The following is a 19,502-nucleotide window of genomic DNA, read 5'->3' as shown; positions in this document are numbered from 1 at the left end:
CATTGAGCTGGGGACAAATTCATGGAGCACTAGGCTGTGAAGCACAATGGCTCTGCTCTGCCTCCACAGTCCAGAGGCAGAAGGCTTCTAAATCTCAGGTGCTGGAAACTGCAAGGAGGGGAGGGAGGCTGGTTTTGCTCTCTGGTCCCCCTTGCAGGTGTCCCACGGGCGTCTGGGTGGCCCCTCTTGGGCACTGGACAAAATGGGACTCTTTTTGTGTCCTCCCATGGGGTGAGTGGAAACTCACAGGGAAACGTATGATGACACACAAACATCGCCAACATCATATAGGGGATAGAGCAAGGGAAGGTGGCCCTCAGGCAGGTGGGGGGCGGCAAAGGTGTCTTTATTTTGACATGTGCCACCACCCCATGGGAAATGCAGGAAAAGGAGATCAGGCTGCACAGGTCAGAAGTCGGCGGCCCTGATAGTGGAGCCAGGGAGAGTCCTGCCAGATCTTTGAGGGGTCAATTCCACAGGCATTTGTTGTTCTAGCTCTTAGTATCCCAGGAGAGAAATCAGATGCAGCTGGTGCTGAAAAGACCCTCCTTGGGGGAGCATTGTGCATTTGGGGTGGGGCTGAGGAACACAGGGAAGGTGTCCTGCGAAATGTATAGGGCAGCACAGCCTATGGGGCCCCTTCCGGAAGCTGCCGGACTGCAGCTCCCATCCTCTCTGACCCCTGGCCATGCTGGATGGGTCAGAGGGGAGTTGGAGTCCAGCATTATCCAGAGGACACCCCATTTGATGCCCCTGATATACAGAGTCCAGCCTGTAAATACGGAACATTAATGCATCAACCCTAAACACATATAACTGAGCCGAAGCCCCACTCAATGCAATGAGCTTTATTTCTGACGTGTGGAGATGGGGAGGCTGTATTTGCAGAGGACATTTGAAGCTGACGCCCTGCTCAATTTCTTTTTGATTTTCTTCCCATCTGAGGTCTCCAGAGTAAGGAGCTTTCCTGCCTGATGTGGGGGAAGGGGTTCATTTTTTAGTCCTCTATTTATCCAATTATGCATGCATTTTCACAACTGCATAAGGCCTTGTGGGGAGAGGGAGGTTTCGTAGAATTGCAGGGTTGCGCTGGATCCTGAGGGTCATCTAGTCCCACCCCCTGCAGTGCAGGAAACCTTTGCCAAACAAGACACCTCAAAAGGAAAACAAGACTGAAGGTGAGTGTGATGGGATGATGAGCTGCTTGTGCCTTTGCCGAACGTGGGCCCCACAACCGTGGGATTAAGAGTCTCGTGCTCTGCCAAATCAGACATCTCAAAAGGAAAACAAGACTGAAGGTGAGGAAAAGATGATTTATTGGGACTATTAAAAGTGTGACTGTCTCCTTAAGAAGAAGGAAGCTGCAGAGGGAATTATGGGAAAAGGAAGGAAAATGAATCCTCTCAAATTCCCCTTGAAAAACTGCCCAATGTTCTCCTGGTGGGTAAATGTTTTTTATATCAGTCACTCTGGTCTGGAGAGAAACTCCTGCTGGGCCTGAGAGGCAGATTTAGTCTCCTCAGGAGATAATGAGGTGGGTTTCAAAGTCATTCAGATAAAAGAATGGGAGGAGGGTCTCTCCTGAGAACGAGGCTCCTGAGAACGTGTAGAGTTCGGCTCCTGAGTCAGCGTCAGAGAAAGACACACGTCCCCCTTCATAGTCCAGAGTCACCCGGATCCTCCTGGGCTCCTCACTCAGGGAAAGAGGAGAGGGAACAGAGGAGGTGAAGGCCCAGTACTTCCATCTCCGCTTCCCCACAGCCCACATCCCTCTCTCAGGGCTAAAGGAGAAGCTGCCCTTTCTTTCCACAGACTTCCTGGCGACCCCCAAAGCCCACCATCCCCCACTTCCCACAGTGACTTCCCAGAAATGTCTGCCTCCTGTGAATCCTTCACGTCCCAACACACAAGAGTCGCGCCTGAATCTCTGAGGATTATCAGGCAGGGCTTGCTTTTTGTCTCCCCATCTCACGCTTTTCCGATCCTTGGAGAGGATGAGTTGGGGATGGGCTGTGTCTGGATCCAGAGTGACATTTGCTGTTGGGAGAAGATGAGGGAGAGAGAAGATCAGGCAGAGTCAGCAGAGAGAGAGTGAGAGATGAACATCCTAATCCAAGAAACACCCAAAAAACCCAGATTCCCTTTCAGGTCAAGGGGATTTCTTCTGCATCACATGGGACACTGAGACTCTTCCTTGCAGACTTTGATCAGAATAAATATCTTCCTTGTTGATTTTTAACTCAGTTTCCTTCACTTTCTTATATTCAATGTCCATTGTGCCTGCGCTCTTCTCAACCAAGGCATTTTCTAAGGGGAAAAACCACCCAGGAAACCTTTTACTCAGCTCTTCTGTATTATCTAAGAGGAAAGAGAGGAGAATTGGAGGAGGCAGGAGAGGAGAGAAGCTGCTTTCCTCTGAAAATCTCTGTGGGAATTGGCCTTTGGGGACCTCTGGGTTGGGATAGGGGATGAGGACCCCCATGTAATAATAACAATAACAACAACAACAACAACAATAATAATATCAACATTTGCATGCTGCCCGTCATATATAGGTCTGAGGGTGGTCCACAGCATTAAAATACAACACACAACCACATAGAGGCTTCCCCTCACTTTTGCGGGAGTTATGTTCTGGGCCCTCGTGCACAAAAGTGAAAATCGTGTTAAGTGGGGAGCCTGTTTATTCCTGCTCTCCATCTCTCTCACCCACTTGGTCTCTCCTTCCTCCCAACCATCTTGGAAGTTTAGACCTCGCCACCAGGGAAGAGGAGGCAGGTGGAAGGGCAATTTTACAAAGGACTGCTTATTCCATGCTTCTCTTTGGAATTTAATATATACCATAAGACTAGTTCCCTGAGAGAAGGGGGGAATAACTCAAAAGGTTACCAGTTTGGGGTTGAGACAGTCATGATAGGCAAGTGTAGGGCTGCCCTAATTTGAAGAGCAAGAAAGAGGACACATTTGCCAACTTTGACTTTTAACCATGGATCACTATGACGACTCTCATTTGAAATACCCCTACTATATGTAGGCTATAGAAGCTGTGATATATTGCTAGTAGCAATGCTCTTAACTTCCAAGAACAAAGGAATAATAATAATACATATAGCTCCCTCACTTGCCACATGAAATATTTGGGCACATGTTCACATCTTTCTGAATGTAAGTGCGCACAGAACAATTTATTAACCTGTTGAACATCTGCATGTGGACTCTCCTTAAGGGCAGGGGGGTCTTAACTCTTGCCCTCCCGGACTCCTTCTCTTTATCTTGTAGCTGAGCCAGCGTCCTTTTGGTTCAGCCACAAGAGAAGGGATTTTTACAGTATGCCGCTAGCTTAAGATGCTGCTCTGTTGTGATTCTCTGCTGCAGATTAGCCGAACCGGGTGCCTTAGATCTGACTCTAATGCTGGCATAGGCAACCTCGGCCCTCCAGATGTTTTGGGACTACAACTCCCATGATCCCTAGCTAACAGGACCAGTGCTCAGGAATGATGGGGATTGTAGTGCCAAAACATCTGGAGGGCCAAGGTTGCCTATGCCTGCTCTAATGCAATATTAAAAATTTCATGGGTATTAAAAAAAAACTTGGGGACATTTTGCCAAATTTTAGAAATCTGCCCCAATACAAATTTTAAGAAATTTTGATCATGAAAATAGAAGACATGGCTGGGAAAAAGAGGACACATGGCAACCAGACCTGAAAAAGGTCACATGATGGAAAAGCAACCCGACTCTCTCTAGCCAGGAGGAAAGCTCTTCCCTCCTCCGCCTGATCCTTCTGGGAAGTTTCTCTCTCCCCCCTTCAAGTCCACCCTCTCTGCCTTTGTGGCACAAACAGCAGGGCTAGAGTCTAGCTGTGGATGGTTCTCAACTGTACAGAAGACTCTTGACCCCCCATGAAACACTAGTCTCCACCCCTCCTGTCAATTGGGGCCTCAATGTGAAATTTACCTCTGTGGAGATTTCTGAAAGACTGGACATCTGAGGAAGCAAAAAGAGGGTTAATAGCTCAAAAAAAATTTTTTTTTTTTTGGTAAAGCATCTGTTGTTTCCTTATTTTAAGCAAAAGATGACATCATAAAACAAGTAATTGAAAGACAACAACTGTAGGCCTAAGGAATTAAAACAATTAACCTGTTTAGCTGTGATTCCTGCATTGCAGGGGGTTGGACTAGATCAGGGGTCAGCAAACTTTTTCAGCAGGGGGCCGGTCCACTGTCCTCAGACCTTGTGGGGGGCCAGACTATACAGTGGTACCTCGGGTTAAGTACTTAATTCGTTCTGGAGGTCTGTTCTTAACCTCAAACTGTTCTTAACCTGAAGCACCACTTTCGCTAATGGGGCCTCCTGCTGCCGCTGCACCACCGAAGCACAATTTCTGTTCTCATCCTGAAGCAAAGTTCTTAACCCGAGGTAATATTTCTGGGTTAGCGGAGTCTGTAACCTGAAGCGTTTGTAACCCAAGGTACCACTGTATTTTGGAAAAAAATGAACAAAATCCTATGCCCCACAAATAACCCAGAGATGCATTTTAAATAAAAGGACACATTCTACTCATGTAAAAACAAGCTGATTCCCGGACAGTCCGCAGGTGGGATTCAGAAGAAGATTGGGCCGGATCCAGTCCCCAGGCCTTAGTTTGCCTATGCATGGACTAGATGACCCTTGGGATCCTTTCAAACTCTACTATTCCATGGGGAAATCAGAAATGGTAAACCATGCTATAAAATGGCAGAATACAACCATTCAAAATCCACAAATGAAATGGGGATCTGTACTGGAGGGCTGGAGGAAGGTTAACATCAGCGCCAAGTAAACTGGTGGGGAAAAGCTGTTGAAAGCGGAATTTCCAAGCCTGCTGACAAACCAGATTGCAGAGGAAGAATCGGCAGAGCTTTACCCTGTAATTCCAAGGGTCTCGTGGAATGGGAAGTCGTCTCTCATGGAATGGGGCTGATCTCATAAGAACAGTGGGAAGTCTCAGGAGATGGGGATGGCTGAGGAGGTTGAAACTGAGGAGGAGGCAGCTCAGGCCTTGCTCTGCTGCTGGGAGACCAGACTGGGCAGGAGGTGGAGGAGGGACTGGGTGCTTGCGGGTGCCCTTTTTAACACACTTCATGAGGGGGAAATCCAAGCAAATATAGAGAAGCCTCAAAAGAACTTCTCCAGATTGTGTGGAGGGAAAACAAAATGCAAGGGAGGTTCCCTATACATGAGAACCATAAACCAGGGACACTGGACTGACCCTGCAGGATTTTCCTTAAGGGTTTTGTAAGATATCGTAAGGCTCTGAGGCTTTCCCCCACAATTGAGCAGTATATACATTTTATGAAAGAAAGCAAAATCTGTAAAATCGAGGGTGATACTAGTCTATAGGCAGACTGGTGTGTGGGTTCTTCACAGGGACAAGCTCTGCCCCCAATCCAAGCCTTCAACCTCCCTCCCAGTTCATTCATGGGACAGACAAAGTACCCAAACACCACTAGAGGACTGTTTCCCAGAGTGACGCCATTGATGGGGGTCCCAAAGTCTGCAGAAAAGACGGCTTAACACCATGAAATATCAGTCCCCATCCCTCCTGTCAAATTGTTACTCCCCTTGAAATTTACCTTTCTGAGTCTGTTTTCTGTATAACACAGCATCTGAGGAAGCAAAAAGATATAAAGTGTAAGGGCAACACTCTTCCACCTGAGATAAATCTCCATACAAAAGTAACACTTCATAATGTGGCATCCTTGAATTGACTCCATTCAGAGCAGGAGAACCTCCCAAAGGACCACCCCAGATTGTGTAGACTGGTAACCAAAAGGAAAAGGAGGTTCCGTATAATTGAAAACAGATACACTCTGGTTCAGGCTTCCTTTACAGGATCCAGCGTCACAATATACATGGGCCGTTCTGGGGGACAGGAAATGAAGGCTGGAGCACCAAGAAGGAAGGTATCCTGGGGTTACTCAATTCCATGCAGTAAGAGCCTGACATGTTCAGTTCTGAAGAAATAATAGAAATCCCAGTGTGAAATCCTGGCAGCCATTTTTCATTACCTTTCCATTGTTTCATTGCATCCTCCACAAGGTGATTTAGATCACAGGATTCCAAGACCCTGTTCCTCAGCTCTGGAGGGAAAGGCAGTGGGTTCTCTGGACTCTCTCTTTCCTCATACCTGGTGAAAAGAAAAACAATGAATGGCCCCATTGTGGCACCGTCTCCCTAATTATTGCAGGAGATCTCAATAACATGAACAAAGTTGAAGTTTATTTCCCAACAGGTAATTCAACGTGATCTGTTGACACCCACCTCCAAGCCCTGGCCAATGGCTTCATAAGGATGCTAAACAGCACAAGGGACAAGAGGCAACCCTGTGCGACATCACCGGAGGGCTCCCATGGCTTCAAACTCTGCTGCCCCATAACAACTTTCTGGGAAGGTCCCAGGACGTAAGGGCCAAACCCCTGAAATGGAGTGCCTGCAACCCCTCCCTCCCTGAGCCTCTCCAGAGGATGTTGAAGAAGAAGAAGAAGAAGAAGAAGAAGAAGAAGAAGAAGAAGAAGAAGAAGAAGAAGAAGTAGTTTGGATTTGATATCCCGCTTTATCACTACCCTAAGGAGTCTCAAAGCGGCTAACAATCTCCTTTCCCTTCCTCCCCCACAACAAACACTGTGTGAGGTGAGTGGGGCTGAGAGACTTCAGAGAAGTGTGACTGGCCCAAGGTCACCCAGCAGCTGCATGTGGAGGAGCGGGGAAGCAAACCCGGTTCCCCAGATTACGAGTCCACCGCTCTTAACCACTACACCACACTGGCTAGTTAGTGATGTCAAAAGCTGCCAAGCGGTCAAGGAGAGCAACCTCCACCCTCCCTGCACCCCCTCTCTCACACAGGAAGTGCGCAACCCCATGCCCCATGGGACTCTCCCTCCGGAGGCATCAAACAACCTGACTTTCACCCCCCACTCAAGACCAGCTTCAGCCTCTCACGCTGGAAACGCTCCCAAGAAAAAGAGGCAACCCATTCTAGACCAACAGAGGGAGGAGGAGGTTGACCTTGAACCTTTGAGGGAGAATTGGGGGGCTACAAGTTCAGAAGAGGGGGCCCTGCTTTTACCTGTGAGATGCCTCAGGGAGTGAGTCCCACAGTCTCCCCCCTGCAGCCCCTGGAGGGCCATGTCTGAGGTTCTTGCATCCCGGCATCATGGAGTGATGCTAATGGAAATGAGCCAGATCCACTTACCTCTGCAAGGTCCTTCTCACATCCTAGAGAAGAAAAGAGAAGGGAATTCACTGCACACCACAGGCCACACTAGGAAGCCCCCCTCAGACCCTGGAGTGGAGGAACAGCCTGGCCCTCGGATGTCAGTCTGCCTGGCACATGCCAAGGTTTTGGGTAGGAATGGCTGAATCAGCCAGTTTTGGTTTCTCACAGCTTTTATTTCTCCAATCTGAAATTAATAGTTTTTCCAGTATCAAGTTATCCACATTTCCACATCTGTTTACAATTATTATTTTTTAAATCCTTATGAAAATCCACCAGCATTTTAAGGAAATTTAATATTTGTGGGTTCAGGAGAAGATTCCATCCCATCTCTTGTCTTCGATTATAATTAATTAACTTTAATCCCATTTGCATTGTGCCATTCAGACGTAAGGAAGCCTACAAGTTAATCCTACCAGGGAACTGTCCCAAGTTGTCTTCCACAGAAGTCCAAAAATTTCAAATTCTACTTTCCAACTGGAAATAAAAAAGTACCTGCAGCATAAAATGCCTCCAAAGGGGTAATAAAACAGCTCCGTGTTTCTTTGGGCTCCTCCACACTTCTGCTTTTCCTGTGCTCAGAAAACACTGGTCCTAGTGGTTTTGCCTTTGCCCTGCCACTTTCCCTCAGGGAAAACCTGCTCCTTAGTTCAACATTGAAGGAAACATCAATGCAGAAAAAACCTGGCTGAGGTTTGCTCTAATTCAACCGTAAACAGCGGGTTTTCCTGGAAGAAAGGGGTGGGACAAGCAGCAGTCTGGATGAGTCCCTCTGTCCTCGTTGAAGCCCAGCCCAGGGCAGGAAGGCAGCATTGCCAAGAAGGAAGGCATTCGGTGACAAATCATCAGCAAAGAGCAGAAAACCACCTCCTGTTCCATTCAATGTCTACACTAATGCGCAAAGCATGGGAAATAAACAAGATGAGCTTGAGCTCTTGGTACAGCAAACTAAATATGACATAATAGGCATCACTGAAACCTGGTGGGATAAATCCCACAATTGGAATGTAATAATGGAGGGATACAATCTATTTCAGAGAAACAGACCAGACAAGAAAGGAGGAGGAGTGGCGTTATATGTCAGGGATGTGTATACCTGTGAAGAGATCCAAGATTTAGAACCTCAAAGCCAAAGTAAGAGCATTTGGGTCAAAATTAAGGGAGAGAAGAATAACAGTGACCTCATTGTGGGAGTTTACTATAGATCCCCAAGCTATAGATCCCCAAGGAGGACATAGATGATGCCTTCCTGGAACAGATGGCCAAGCATGCAAAGGGAAGGGAGATAGTAGTAATGGGGGACTTCAATTACCCGGATATTTGTTGGATGTCAAACTCAGCCAAGAGCATAAGGTCAAACAGATTCCTCACTGGCCTTGCAGACAACTTCATTGTCCAGAAAGTGGGAGAAGCAACAAGAGGAACAGCCATTTTAGATCTGGTCCTAACCAATGTTGATGACCTGGTTAGTGGGGTAGAAGTGGAAGGATCATCAGGCACGAGTGATCATGCTCTTCTGAAGTTTACTAGACAGCGGAAAGGAGCAGCCAAGCATACTAGGACTCAATTTCTTGACTTTAAGAAAGCCGACTTCATAAAACTTAGGGAAGTGCTGGGTGAGATCCCATGGACAGTAATACTAAAAGGAAAGGGAGTTCATGATGGCTGGGAGTTTGTTAAGAGGGAGATAGTAAAAGCACAACTTCAGGCAATACCAATGAGACGGAAACATGGAAGGTGCCTAAAGAAGCCAGGGTGGCTATCTAAAGAACTTTTAACTTGAGTTAAGATTAAAAAAGGATGTGTACAAAAAATGGAAAAGGGGGGAAACCACCAAAGAGGAATTCAAACAAATAGCCAGCACGTGTAGACACAAAGTCAGAAAAGCTAAAGCACAGAATGAACTCAGGCTTGCTAGAGAGGTTAAAAGCAACAAAAAAGGCTTTTATAGGTATGTTCGTAGCAAAAGGAAGAACAAAGAAACAGTGGGGTCACTCAGAGGAGAAGATGGTGAAATGCAAACAGGGGACACAGAAAGGGCTGAACTCCTCAATGCCTTCTTTGCCTCAGTCTTCTCCGATAAAGAAAACAATGCCCAACCTGAAGAATTTGGAGCAAATGATTCAGCAGAGGAAACACAGCCCAGAATAACTAAGGAGATAGTACAAGAATACTTGGCTAGTCTAGATGTATTCAAGTCTCCAGGGCCAGATGAACTGCATCCAAGAGTATTAAAAGAACTGGCAGATGTGATTTCAGAACCACTGGCAGTCATCTTTGAGAATTCCTGGAGAACAGGCGAAGTCCCGGCAGACTGGAGGAGGGCAAATGTTGTCCCTATTTTCAAAAAGGGGAAAAGAGAGGACCCAAATAATTATCGCCCAGTCAGTCTGACATCAATACCAGGGAAGATTCTGGAGCAGATCATTAAGCAAACAGTCTGTGAGCACCTAGAAAGGAATGCTGTGATCACCAATAGTCAGCATGGATTTCTGAAAAATAAGTCATGTCAGACTAACCTGATCTCGTTTTTTGACAGAATTACAAGCCTGGTAGATGAAGGGAACGCAGTGGATGTAGCCTACCTTGATTTCAGCAAGGCATTTGACAAGGTGCCCCATGATATTCTTGTAAAGAAGCTGGTAAAATGTGGTCTTGACTATGCTACCATTCAGTGGATTTGTAACTGGCTGACTGACTGAACCCAAAGGGTGCTCATCAGTGGTTCCTCTTCATCCTGGAGAAGAGTGACTAGTGGGGTGCCACAGGGTTCTGTCTTGGGCCCGGTCTTATTCAACATCTTTATCAACGACTTGGATGATGGACTCAGGGGCATCCGGATCAAATCTGCAGATGACACCAAACTGGGAGGGGTGGCTAACACCCCCGAGGACAGGATCACACTTCAAAACGACCTTGACAGATTAGAGAACTGGGCCAAAACAAAGAAGATGAACTTTAACAGGGAGAAATGTAAAGTATTGCACTTGGGCAAAAAAAATGAGAGGCACAAATACAAGATGGGGGACACCTGGCTTGAGAGCAGTACATGTGAAAAGGATCTAGGAGTCTTGGTTGACCACAAACTTGACATGCGCCAACAGTGTGACGCGGCAGCTAAAAAAGCCAATGCAATTCTGGGCTGCATCAATAGGAGTATAGCATCTAGATCAAGGGAAGTAATAGTGCCACTGTATTCTGCTCTGGTCAGACCTCACCTGGAGTACTGTGTCCAGTTCTGGGCAGCACAGTTCAAGAAGGACACTGACAAACTGGAGCGTGTCCAGAGGAGGGCAACCAAAATGGTCAAAGGCCTGGAAACAATGCCTTATGAGGAACGGCTAAGGGAGCTGGGCATGTTTAGCCTGGAGAAGAGGAGGTTAAGGGGTGATATGATAGCCATGTTCAAATATATAAAAGGATGTCACATAGAGGAGGGAGAAAGGTTGTTTTCTGCTGCTCCAGAGAAGCGGATACGGAGCAATGGATGCAAACTACAAGAAAGAAGATTCCACCTAAACATTAGGAAGAACTTCCTGACAGTAAGAGCTGTTCGACAGTGGAATTTGCTGCCAAGGAGTGTGGTGGAGTCTCCTACTTTGGAGGTCTTTAAGCAGAGGCTTGACAACCATATGTCAGGAGTGCTCTGATAGTGTTTCCTGCTTGGCAGGGGATTGGACTCGATGGCCCTTGTGGTCTCTTCCAACTCTATGATTCTATGATTCTAAGAACACAGAAGAGACCCAGGTCTTTTGGGTCTTCCTGTCCATTACAAACCTGACTAGAGGCTCCATCATCTGAACCCCTGTACTTCTTGTATACATGAAAGAGACACATGAAGGATTGGAGGCAGCCTTTTCCTGGAGCCTTGGGCTTTTCCTGCCACCATCTTACCTGCAGGAGTTCACTTGCTGGCTGCTGACTCTTCTCCTCCATCTCCTGGATGATCCTCTCAAGAGAGGAGAGTTTCCTGGAGAGTCTGTCCAGCTGCTCATCCCTTCTCCCTGCAATCTCCTTCTCCACCTCTTCCACATGATTCAGCAGACCCTTTTCTTGTTCTTCCAGGAACTGGCGCAGTTCTCTGAACTTCTCCACAATCTTCAGCCTCTCTGTTTCTGTTAATTTCTGCAAGAAAAGAGGAGGTCTGAGTGTGTTTGGTGCTTAGCCTCAAAACAGCAGAAAGAAAATTATGAGAATTCCACAGGGAGGACACTTCTGATTTTTCATAGAATCATAGAATCATAGAATCATAGAGTTGGAAGAGACCACAAGGGCCATCGAGTCCAACCCCCTGCCAAGCAGGAAACACCATCAGAGCACTCCTGACATATGGTTGTCAAGCCTCTGCTTAAAGACCTCCAAAGTAGGAGACTCCACCACACTCCTTGGCAGCAAATTCCACTGTCGAACAGCTCTTACTGTCAGGAAGTTCTTCCTAATGTTTAGGTGGAATCTTCTTTCTTGTAGTTTGGATCCATTGCTCCGTGTCCGCTTCTCTGGAGCAGCAGAAAACAACCTTTCTCCCTCCTCTATGTGACATCCTTTGATATATTTGAACATGGCTATCATATCACCCCTTAACCTCCTCTTCTCCAGGCTAAACATGCCCAGCTCCCTTAGCCGTTCCTCATAAGGCATCGTTTCCAGGCCTTTGACCATTTTGGTTGCCCTCCTCTGGACACGTTCCAGTTTGTCAGTGTCCTTCTTGAATTGTGGTGCCCAGAACTGGACACAGTACTCCAGGTGTGGTCTGACCAGAGCAGAATACAGTGGCACGATTACTTCCCTTGATCTAGATGCTATACTCCTATTAATGCAGCCCAGAATTGCATTGGCTTTTTTAGCTGCCGCGTCACACTGTTGGCTCATGTCAAGTTTGTGGTCAACCAAGACTCCTAGATCCTTTTCACATGTACTGCTCTCAAGCCAGGTGTCACCCATCTTGTATTTGTGCCTCTCATTTTTTTTGCCCAAGTGCAATACTTTACATTTCTCCCTGTTAAAATTCATCTTGTTTGTTTTTGCCCAGTTCTCTAATCTGTCAAGGTCGTTTTGAAGTGTGATCCTGTCCTCTGGGGTGTTAGCCACCCCTCCCAGTTTGGTGTCATCTGCAAATTTGATCAGGATGCCCTTGAGTCCATCATCCAAGTCGTTGATAAAGATGTTGAATAAGACTGGGCCCAAGACAGAACCCTGTGGCACCCCACTAGTCACTCTTCTCCAGGATGAAGAGGAACCATTGATGAGCACCCTTTGGGTTCGGTCAGTCAGCCAGTTACAAATCCACTGAGTGGTAGCATAGTCAAGACCGCATTTTACCAGCTTCTTTACAAGAATATCATGGGGCACCTTGTCAAATGCCTTGCTGAAATCAAGGTAGGCTACATCCACTGCGTTCCCTTCATCTACCAGGCTTGTAATTCTGTCAAAAAACGAGATCAGGTTAGTCTGACATGACTTATTTTTCAGAAATCCATGCTGACTATTGGTGATCACAGCATTCCTTTCTAGGTGCTCACAGACTGTTTGCTTAATGATCTGTTCCAGAATCTTCCCTGCTATTGATGTCAGACTGACTGGGCGGTAATTATTTGGGTCCTCTCTTTTCCCCTTTTTGAAAATAGGGACAACATTTGCCCTCCTCCAGTCTGCCGGGACTTCGCCTGTTCTCCAGGAATTCTCAAAGATGACTGCCAGTGGTTCTGAGATCACATCTGCCAGTTCTTTTAATACTCTTGGATGCAGTTCATCTGGCCCTGGAGACTTGAATACATCTAAACTAGCCAAATATTCTTGTACTATCTCCTTAGTTATTCTGGGCTGTGTTTCCTTTGCTGAATCATTTGCTCCAAATTCTTCAGGTCGGGCATTGTTTTCTTTATCGGAGAAGACTGAGGCAAAGAAGGCATTGAGGAGTTCAGCCCTTTCTGTGTCCCCTGTTTGCATTTCACCATCTTCTCCTCTGAGTGACCCCACTGTTTCTTTGTTCTTCCTTTTGCTACGAACATACCCATAAAAGCCTTTTTTGTTGCTTTTAACCTCTCTAGCAAGCCTGAGTTCATTCCGTGCTTTAGCTTTTCTGACTTTGTGTCTACACGTGCTGGCTATTTGTTTGAATTCCTCTTTGGTGGTTTCCCCCCTTTTCCATTTTTTGTACACATCCTTTTTTAATCTTAATTCATTTAAAAGTTCTTTAGATAGCCACCCTGGCTTCTTTAGGCATCTTCCATGTTTCCGTCTCATTGGTATTGCCTGACGTTGTGCTTTTACTATCTCCCTCTTAACAAACTCCCAGCCATCATGAACTCCCTTTCCTTTTAGTATTGCTGTCCATGGGATCTCACCCAGCACTTCCCTAAGTTTTATGAAGTCGGCTTTCTTAAAGTCAAGAAATTGAGTCCTAGTATGCTTGGCTGCTCCTTTCCGCTGTATAGTAAACTTCAGAAGAGCATGATCACTCGCGCCTAATGATCCTTCCACTTCTACCCCACTAACCAGGTCATCAACATTGGTTAGGACCAGATCTAAAATGGCTGTTCCTCTTGTTGCTTCTCCCACTTTCTGGACAATGAAGTTGTCTGCAAGGCCAGTGAGGAATCTGTTTGACCTTATGCTCTTGGCTGAGTTTGACGTCCAACAAATATCCGGGTAATTGAAGTCCCCCATTACTACTATCTCCCTTCCTTTTGCATGCTTGGCCATCTGTTCCAGGAAGGCATCATCTATGTCCTCCGTTTGGCTTGGGGATCTATAGTAAACTCCCACAATGAGGTCTCTGTTATTCTTCTCTCCCTTAATTTTGACCCAAATGCTCTCACTTTGGCTTTGAGGTTCTAAATCTTGGATCTCTTCACAGGTATACACATCCCTGACATATAACGCCACTCCTCCTCCTTTCTTGTCTGGTCTGTTTCTCTGAAATAGATTGTATCCCCCCATTATTACATTCCAATCGTGGGACTTATCCCACCAGGTTTCAGTGATGCCTATTATGTCATATTTAGTTTGCTGTACCAAGAGCTCAAGCTCATCTTGTTTATTTCCCATGCTTTGTGCATTAGTGTACAGACATTGAAGTCCATTAATTATTCCCCCGTGTCTCTTATTTAAGGATTTTTTCCTCCCACCACTAGGTCCGTGTGCTGCTTGCTCCATTTGGTCTATGACATTTGGATGATCATCTTCATTAATTGATAGACTCCTACCTTCAGGAGCACTGTCTCCCTCCCCCACATTAGTCAGTTTAAAGCCCTCCTGATGAGATTTCTGAGATTTTTGGCAAAAACATTTCTCCCAACCGTTGTGAGGTGCAGCCCATCACTTGCCAGAAGTCCATCTTCAAGAAACTGCAGTCCGTGATCTAAGAATCCAAACCGTTCCTGTTTACACCATTTGCGAAGCCAGCTGTTCACTTCCACTATTTTCCCCTCTCTCCCTGGGCCACGTCGTTCAACTGGGAGGACAGACGAGATGACAATTTGTGCATTTAGTTGCTTCAATTTCCTGCCGAGAGCCTCATAGTCTCTTTTGATCTTCTGGAGGCTATTGCTTGCAGTGTCATTGGTTCCCACATGAACCAAGAGGAAGGGGTATTTGTCAGTGGGTTTTATGATTCCTTGCAGTCATTCAGTTACATCTTGGATCTTAGCCCCGGGGAGACAGCACACTTCCCGAGACATCTTGTCAGGCCCACAGATCACTGCTTCTGTTCCCCTCAGTAGGGAATCCCCTATCACCAGTACACGCCTCCTCTTGGGTTTGGTCGGGGTTTTTCCATGAGCTGTCCGTTCCAAGGTCGCCTGCACATTCCCTGAGGACTGACTTTGCTGCTCGTCTTCATATACCTGATCGACTGTAATGAGGGAGAGATCCTCAAATGGAGTCTGCTCTTCGTCCTCCATGCTAGGGGAGAGGACCTCAAAGCGATTGTGTATTTCTAAACAATCAGAGTGAACCCTGGGCCTCCTACTTCTTTGAGTCACGTTTCTCCATATATCTGGCTCCTGTATTGGTGAACTATCCTCCTTCTCAGGGGAGTCCCCTGTCTCCTCCTTTTCTATAGACATGAAACCTTCAGTGGCTAAAGAAGAAAACATTTATTTTGAGGGGAGGCCCTCTCCATTGCTGTTTCTGTTGACTTCTATTTTGCAGACGGATACAGCCTAAAGGAAGGAGCTCTTTTTTCCTAGCCATGGATTTTCCCTGCATGTTTTGGGGCATGGCATAACCAGAGTTCACAGTTGTTCAGAGAACATCTAGGGACATAAAACACCCCTCAGTTTAGACTGGGGCCATTTAGGTGTAGGAAGGAACAGAAACAGAGGAGGACAAAGTGCAGAGTTCATCCCCATAGCTCCCCTGTTTTCTTTAAAGGATCAAAATGGCCTGAGTTTCCTAAAAACGAACAAGAGCCCACATTTAGAAAGACAATTCTTTAGTAGAATTTATGGTAAATCAGGATTTGGATTAATTTGCTTCCACCCTTTCAGCTCACAAGTCCTCAGGCTTCTCCTTGACTGCTATTCACATAACAAATGACAAGGGGAAATAAACTCAATTTAGCGGCATTCAAAGGTGAACTTACCTAATTCGCTATTGCTGAAAAAATATGGAGACCAAAACAGAGCTTTAAAATTCTGATATTTTCAAGCTTGACCCAGCCAGGTAATATTCACAAAAAATGTATTTATGAGGGTAAAATATAGATCAAAATATTTATACAAGGAGGTAGCTACCCTAACATCTGATTCATTTTCAGAACAATAAATTAATAAACAGACTGATATGAAAAATGAGAAATGAGGAGAAGCTGAAACAGGCAGATTTCCCCATCACTTCTCAGTCCTGACTCGATTCTTCTTCTTCTTTATTGAATTTATACACTGCCCTATACCTGGAGGTCTCAAGTGCTTGTTCCCTGTCTAGTAACAAGAGAGACACTTACAAGGAGCTCTTTGCTTTCCTTGTCCAGATCTGCTTGATGGGCCAGAATTTCCTCCCTCTCTTTCCTCAGAATCTCCAGGCGGCGACAGATCTCTCCCTAAAGAGAAAAGGAAAAATTCAGCTTTGATTGAGACACACAGAGAAATTAAAATCATAATGGCTTCTTGCGCCCAGTGGCCTTGCTAGAATAGCAAAGTAATTTCCTGGAGGAAATAAAAGTACAGAGGCTTTCAGCCTTTTTGGGTCCACGGCTCCATGGGTCAACTACCGTCATCTGCAGCACCCCTGTGGGGCTCAGGATCCCAGTTAGGTCCCCCCTTGCCTGCAGAGCTGGCAGCCCCTCACCTTTTCTCAAACACCCTCCCTTGTGGCGTGATCTCTCAGCCTCCTCTCCTTTCCTTGGGAGTCCCAGCCTGACTTCTCACCTTGAGGTCTCAGGGAGAAGTGGGAAGAGGAGGAGGAAGGGCTAAGGCAGGATCCAACCTGGGATGTATCAGTCTAGCGTCAATGAGACAGCGAGGTCAGCCCAAGAGACGAGAGATGCAGGGATAGACCAGAGCATCTCAAAATTTGGGGTGGGAGGAGATACTCAGCCCCCCCAAAACATCATTGCAGAGGCTCCATGGCACCCCCAGAATAAGCCACCAGTAGGTGCTTCCACTCCCCACTCCCAAATCTGCTTCCAACAGATACTTGGGGGGTGGGATCCTGCACCATCTGGTCAATTCCTGGCTAACAGTCCCCCCCCCCACGCTGATCCCTTGCTGCTCTCTGTTTTGCAGGGCATTGAGGAGGCATCCTGGTAACCAAGGGAGACATGTACTTAGTTGTGTATGTGCAATTTACATTTGGACCGTTCTAAATATGTACAAAGCAGCCTTGCTGGGGGATGTGGACGAGGTTAACCCTTTCTCTCCCTGCCAAGGTCCCAGTTCATATCTTTGAAGCTTCTGTGAGTATTTCAAGATCCCTTTGTCCCCCTGGCAGAGAAAAAGACTTCAACTCCCCCCTCCAGCCACCCCAGGAGCCCTCAGGCTTCCCCTGGGCTGCTTCCAAGGCGATAAACAACCACCAATCAATGCCATGTCTACTTTGGACCTGAGAAGTAAAAAGAAAACCTCCCAAGAAGAATCCACAGCTATTTATTTCTCCCCCTCCAGATCCAGGGATCTCCTACCTTGTATTCCTCCAAAGCCTCCTTCAGAGGAATCACCTTGTGATTTTCATGTTCCTTCGATCTGTCGCACACCAGGCAGATGGGGGCTTCGTGGACTTTGCAGAAGAGCTTGAGGGGCTCCTGGTGATCCTCGCGGATTCTCCCTTTCCCTCCTTCCTCCTTTCCCTCTTGAAGGCTGAGATTCTGGGCTATTTCTACGAAGTTTGCCAGTTGCCGGTTGGAGACGAGGCTCCTTCTCTGGACTCTTTCTCTGCACTGGGGGCAGGAAGCCTCTGCCTCCGATTCCCCCCAGAACAGGACCAAGCAGGATCGGCAGAAGTTGTGCCCACACTCTGGGATGGTCACTGGATCCTTGAAGTAATCCAGGCAGATGGAGCAAGTGGATTCATCACGGAGATTCTGGATGTGACCCCCCGCAGCAGCCATGGCTCCCTCGTGCTGAAGACCCGAGTTAAGTTCCGCTTTTTCAGTTTTCAGCCACTGGGCGTTTCCCTTCCTGGAAATGACTCGTAATCACGTGATCTTTTTTTTTTAAAAAAAAACAACATGTCTCCAGGTCTTTTCAATTGCTGAATGTTTTCTCAAGTAGTAGCAAATGCTTCTGGATTGCCTCCTGTTAATAAAGGAAAATCATCCTTGTGGGTTGATTGACCATCAGAACATCCACACAGGAGAGAAGCCTCACAAATGCCCTTAGTGCAGGAAAAACTTTTCTCCGTGAGATACGCTGATCAAACACCAAAGGACCCACGCGGAGGAGAAACCTTATGAATGCCCCGAGTGCGGAAAAAGCTTCATTCAGAAGAAGACATTAATCGGGCACCAGATAATTCATTTGGGGAATACGTCCAGCAAATATTCTTGAAAAGTGCCACATTCCGCAGAAAAAAAGAGGGAGAAATGTTGGTTACATCCTGATTTGCAGTGGAGAACACACACCTTATCTATGTCACAAGACATAGGCGGGTGGCCAGTTGTTGTTGTTGTTAATTCAAGAAAGTTCTCTGTTGAGGCTTCCTGCCCCAGGAGGGGACAAACAAAACTGCCCACCCCCTGCTCTGGTTCCCACGATGGATGGAGGCAGGGAGACAGAGACACATTATCTCCACATTGCAGATTCTCATAGCACTAGAAGTCGTGGCCCCCAAAGCAAGCTGATTGTTGGGAGATCCAGGACAGAAAAAAGTATTTCGTTGTGGAGTGTGTAAATGAACCATGGAACTCACTGCCACTGGAGGCAGAGATGGCAACCAACTTAAAATCATGGAATTGCAGAGCTGAACGATACAACCAGGGTCACCTAGTCCAGATCTCTGCAGTGCAGGAATCTTTTGCCCAACGTGGTGCTCAAGCCAGTGACCCTTAGATTAAGGCTATCATGCTCCACCCATTGAGCTGGGGACAAATTCATGGAGCACTAGGCTGTGAAGCACAATGGCTCTGCTCTGCCTCCACAGTCCAGAGGCAGAAGGCTTCTAAATCTCAGGTGCTGGAAACTGCAAGGGGGGGGGGAGAGGCTGGTTTTGCTCTCTGGTTCTGCTGGCAGGTGTCCCACGGGCGTATGGGTGGCCCCTCTTGGGTGCTGGACCAAATGGGAGACTTTTTGTGTCCTTCCATGGGGTGAGTGGAAACTCACAGGGAAATGTATGATGACACACAAACATCGCCAACATCATAGAGGGGATGGAGCAAGGGAAGGTGGCCCTCAGGCAGGTGGGGGGCGGCAAAGGTGTCTTTATTTTGACATGTGCCACCACCCCATGGGAAATGCAGGAAAAGGATATCAGGCTGCACCGGTCAGAAGTCGGCGGCCCTGATAGTGGAGCCAGGGAGAGTCCTGCCAGATCTTTGAGGGGTCAATTCCACAGGCATTTGTTGTTCTAGTTCTTGGCATCCCAGGAGAGAAATCAGATGCACCTGCTGCTGAAAAGACCCTCCTTGGGGGAGCATTGTGCATTTGGGGTGGGGCTGAGGAACACAGGGAAGGTGTCCTGCAAAATGTATAGGGCAGCCCAGCCCATGGGGCCCCCTCCGGAAGCTGCCAGACTGCAGCTCCCATCCTCTCTGACCTCTGGCCATGCTGGATGGGTCAGAGGGGAGATGGAGTCCAGAATTATCCAGAGGACA

The 19,502-nt window shown here is 47.0% G+C and overlaps 1 protein-coding gene across 1 annotated transcript; it reads right to left on the bottom strand.

The window, feature by feature from the left end:
* Nucleotides 1-1,216: 1,216 nt before the first annotated feature.
* On the bottom strand, nucleotides 1,217-17,815 carry LOC308581225 (zinc finger protein RFP-like). Its single transcript, XM_081183756.1, has 8 exons — nucleotides 17,376-17,815; nucleotides 16,200-16,295; nucleotides 11,150-11,380; nucleotides 7,235-7,257; nucleotides 6,051-6,169; nucleotides 5,616-5,648; nucleotides 3,958-3,987; nucleotides 1,217-2,037 (listed from the first exon to the last, which is right to left on the bottom strand). The coding sequence occupies exons 1-8, from the start codon at nucleotides 17,799-17,801 to the stop codon at nucleotides 1,520-1,522; spliced, it is 1,476 nt and encodes a 491-aa protein (XP_081039882.1). The 5' UTR covers nucleotides 17,802-17,815; the 3' UTR covers nucleotides 1,217-1,519.
* Nucleotides 17,816-19,502: the final 1,687 nt, after the last annotated feature.

Source organism: Podarcis bocagei (assembly GCF_964188305.1).
Source record: "Podarcis bocagei genome assembly, chromosome: 2".
Taxonomy (NCBI): domain Eukaryota; kingdom Metazoa; phylum Chordata; class Lepidosauria; order Squamata; family Lacertidae; genus Podarcis; species Podarcis bocagei.
Note: the sequence above shows the minus strand (reverse complement) of the source record. Positions and strands in the feature narration are given on the sequence as shown.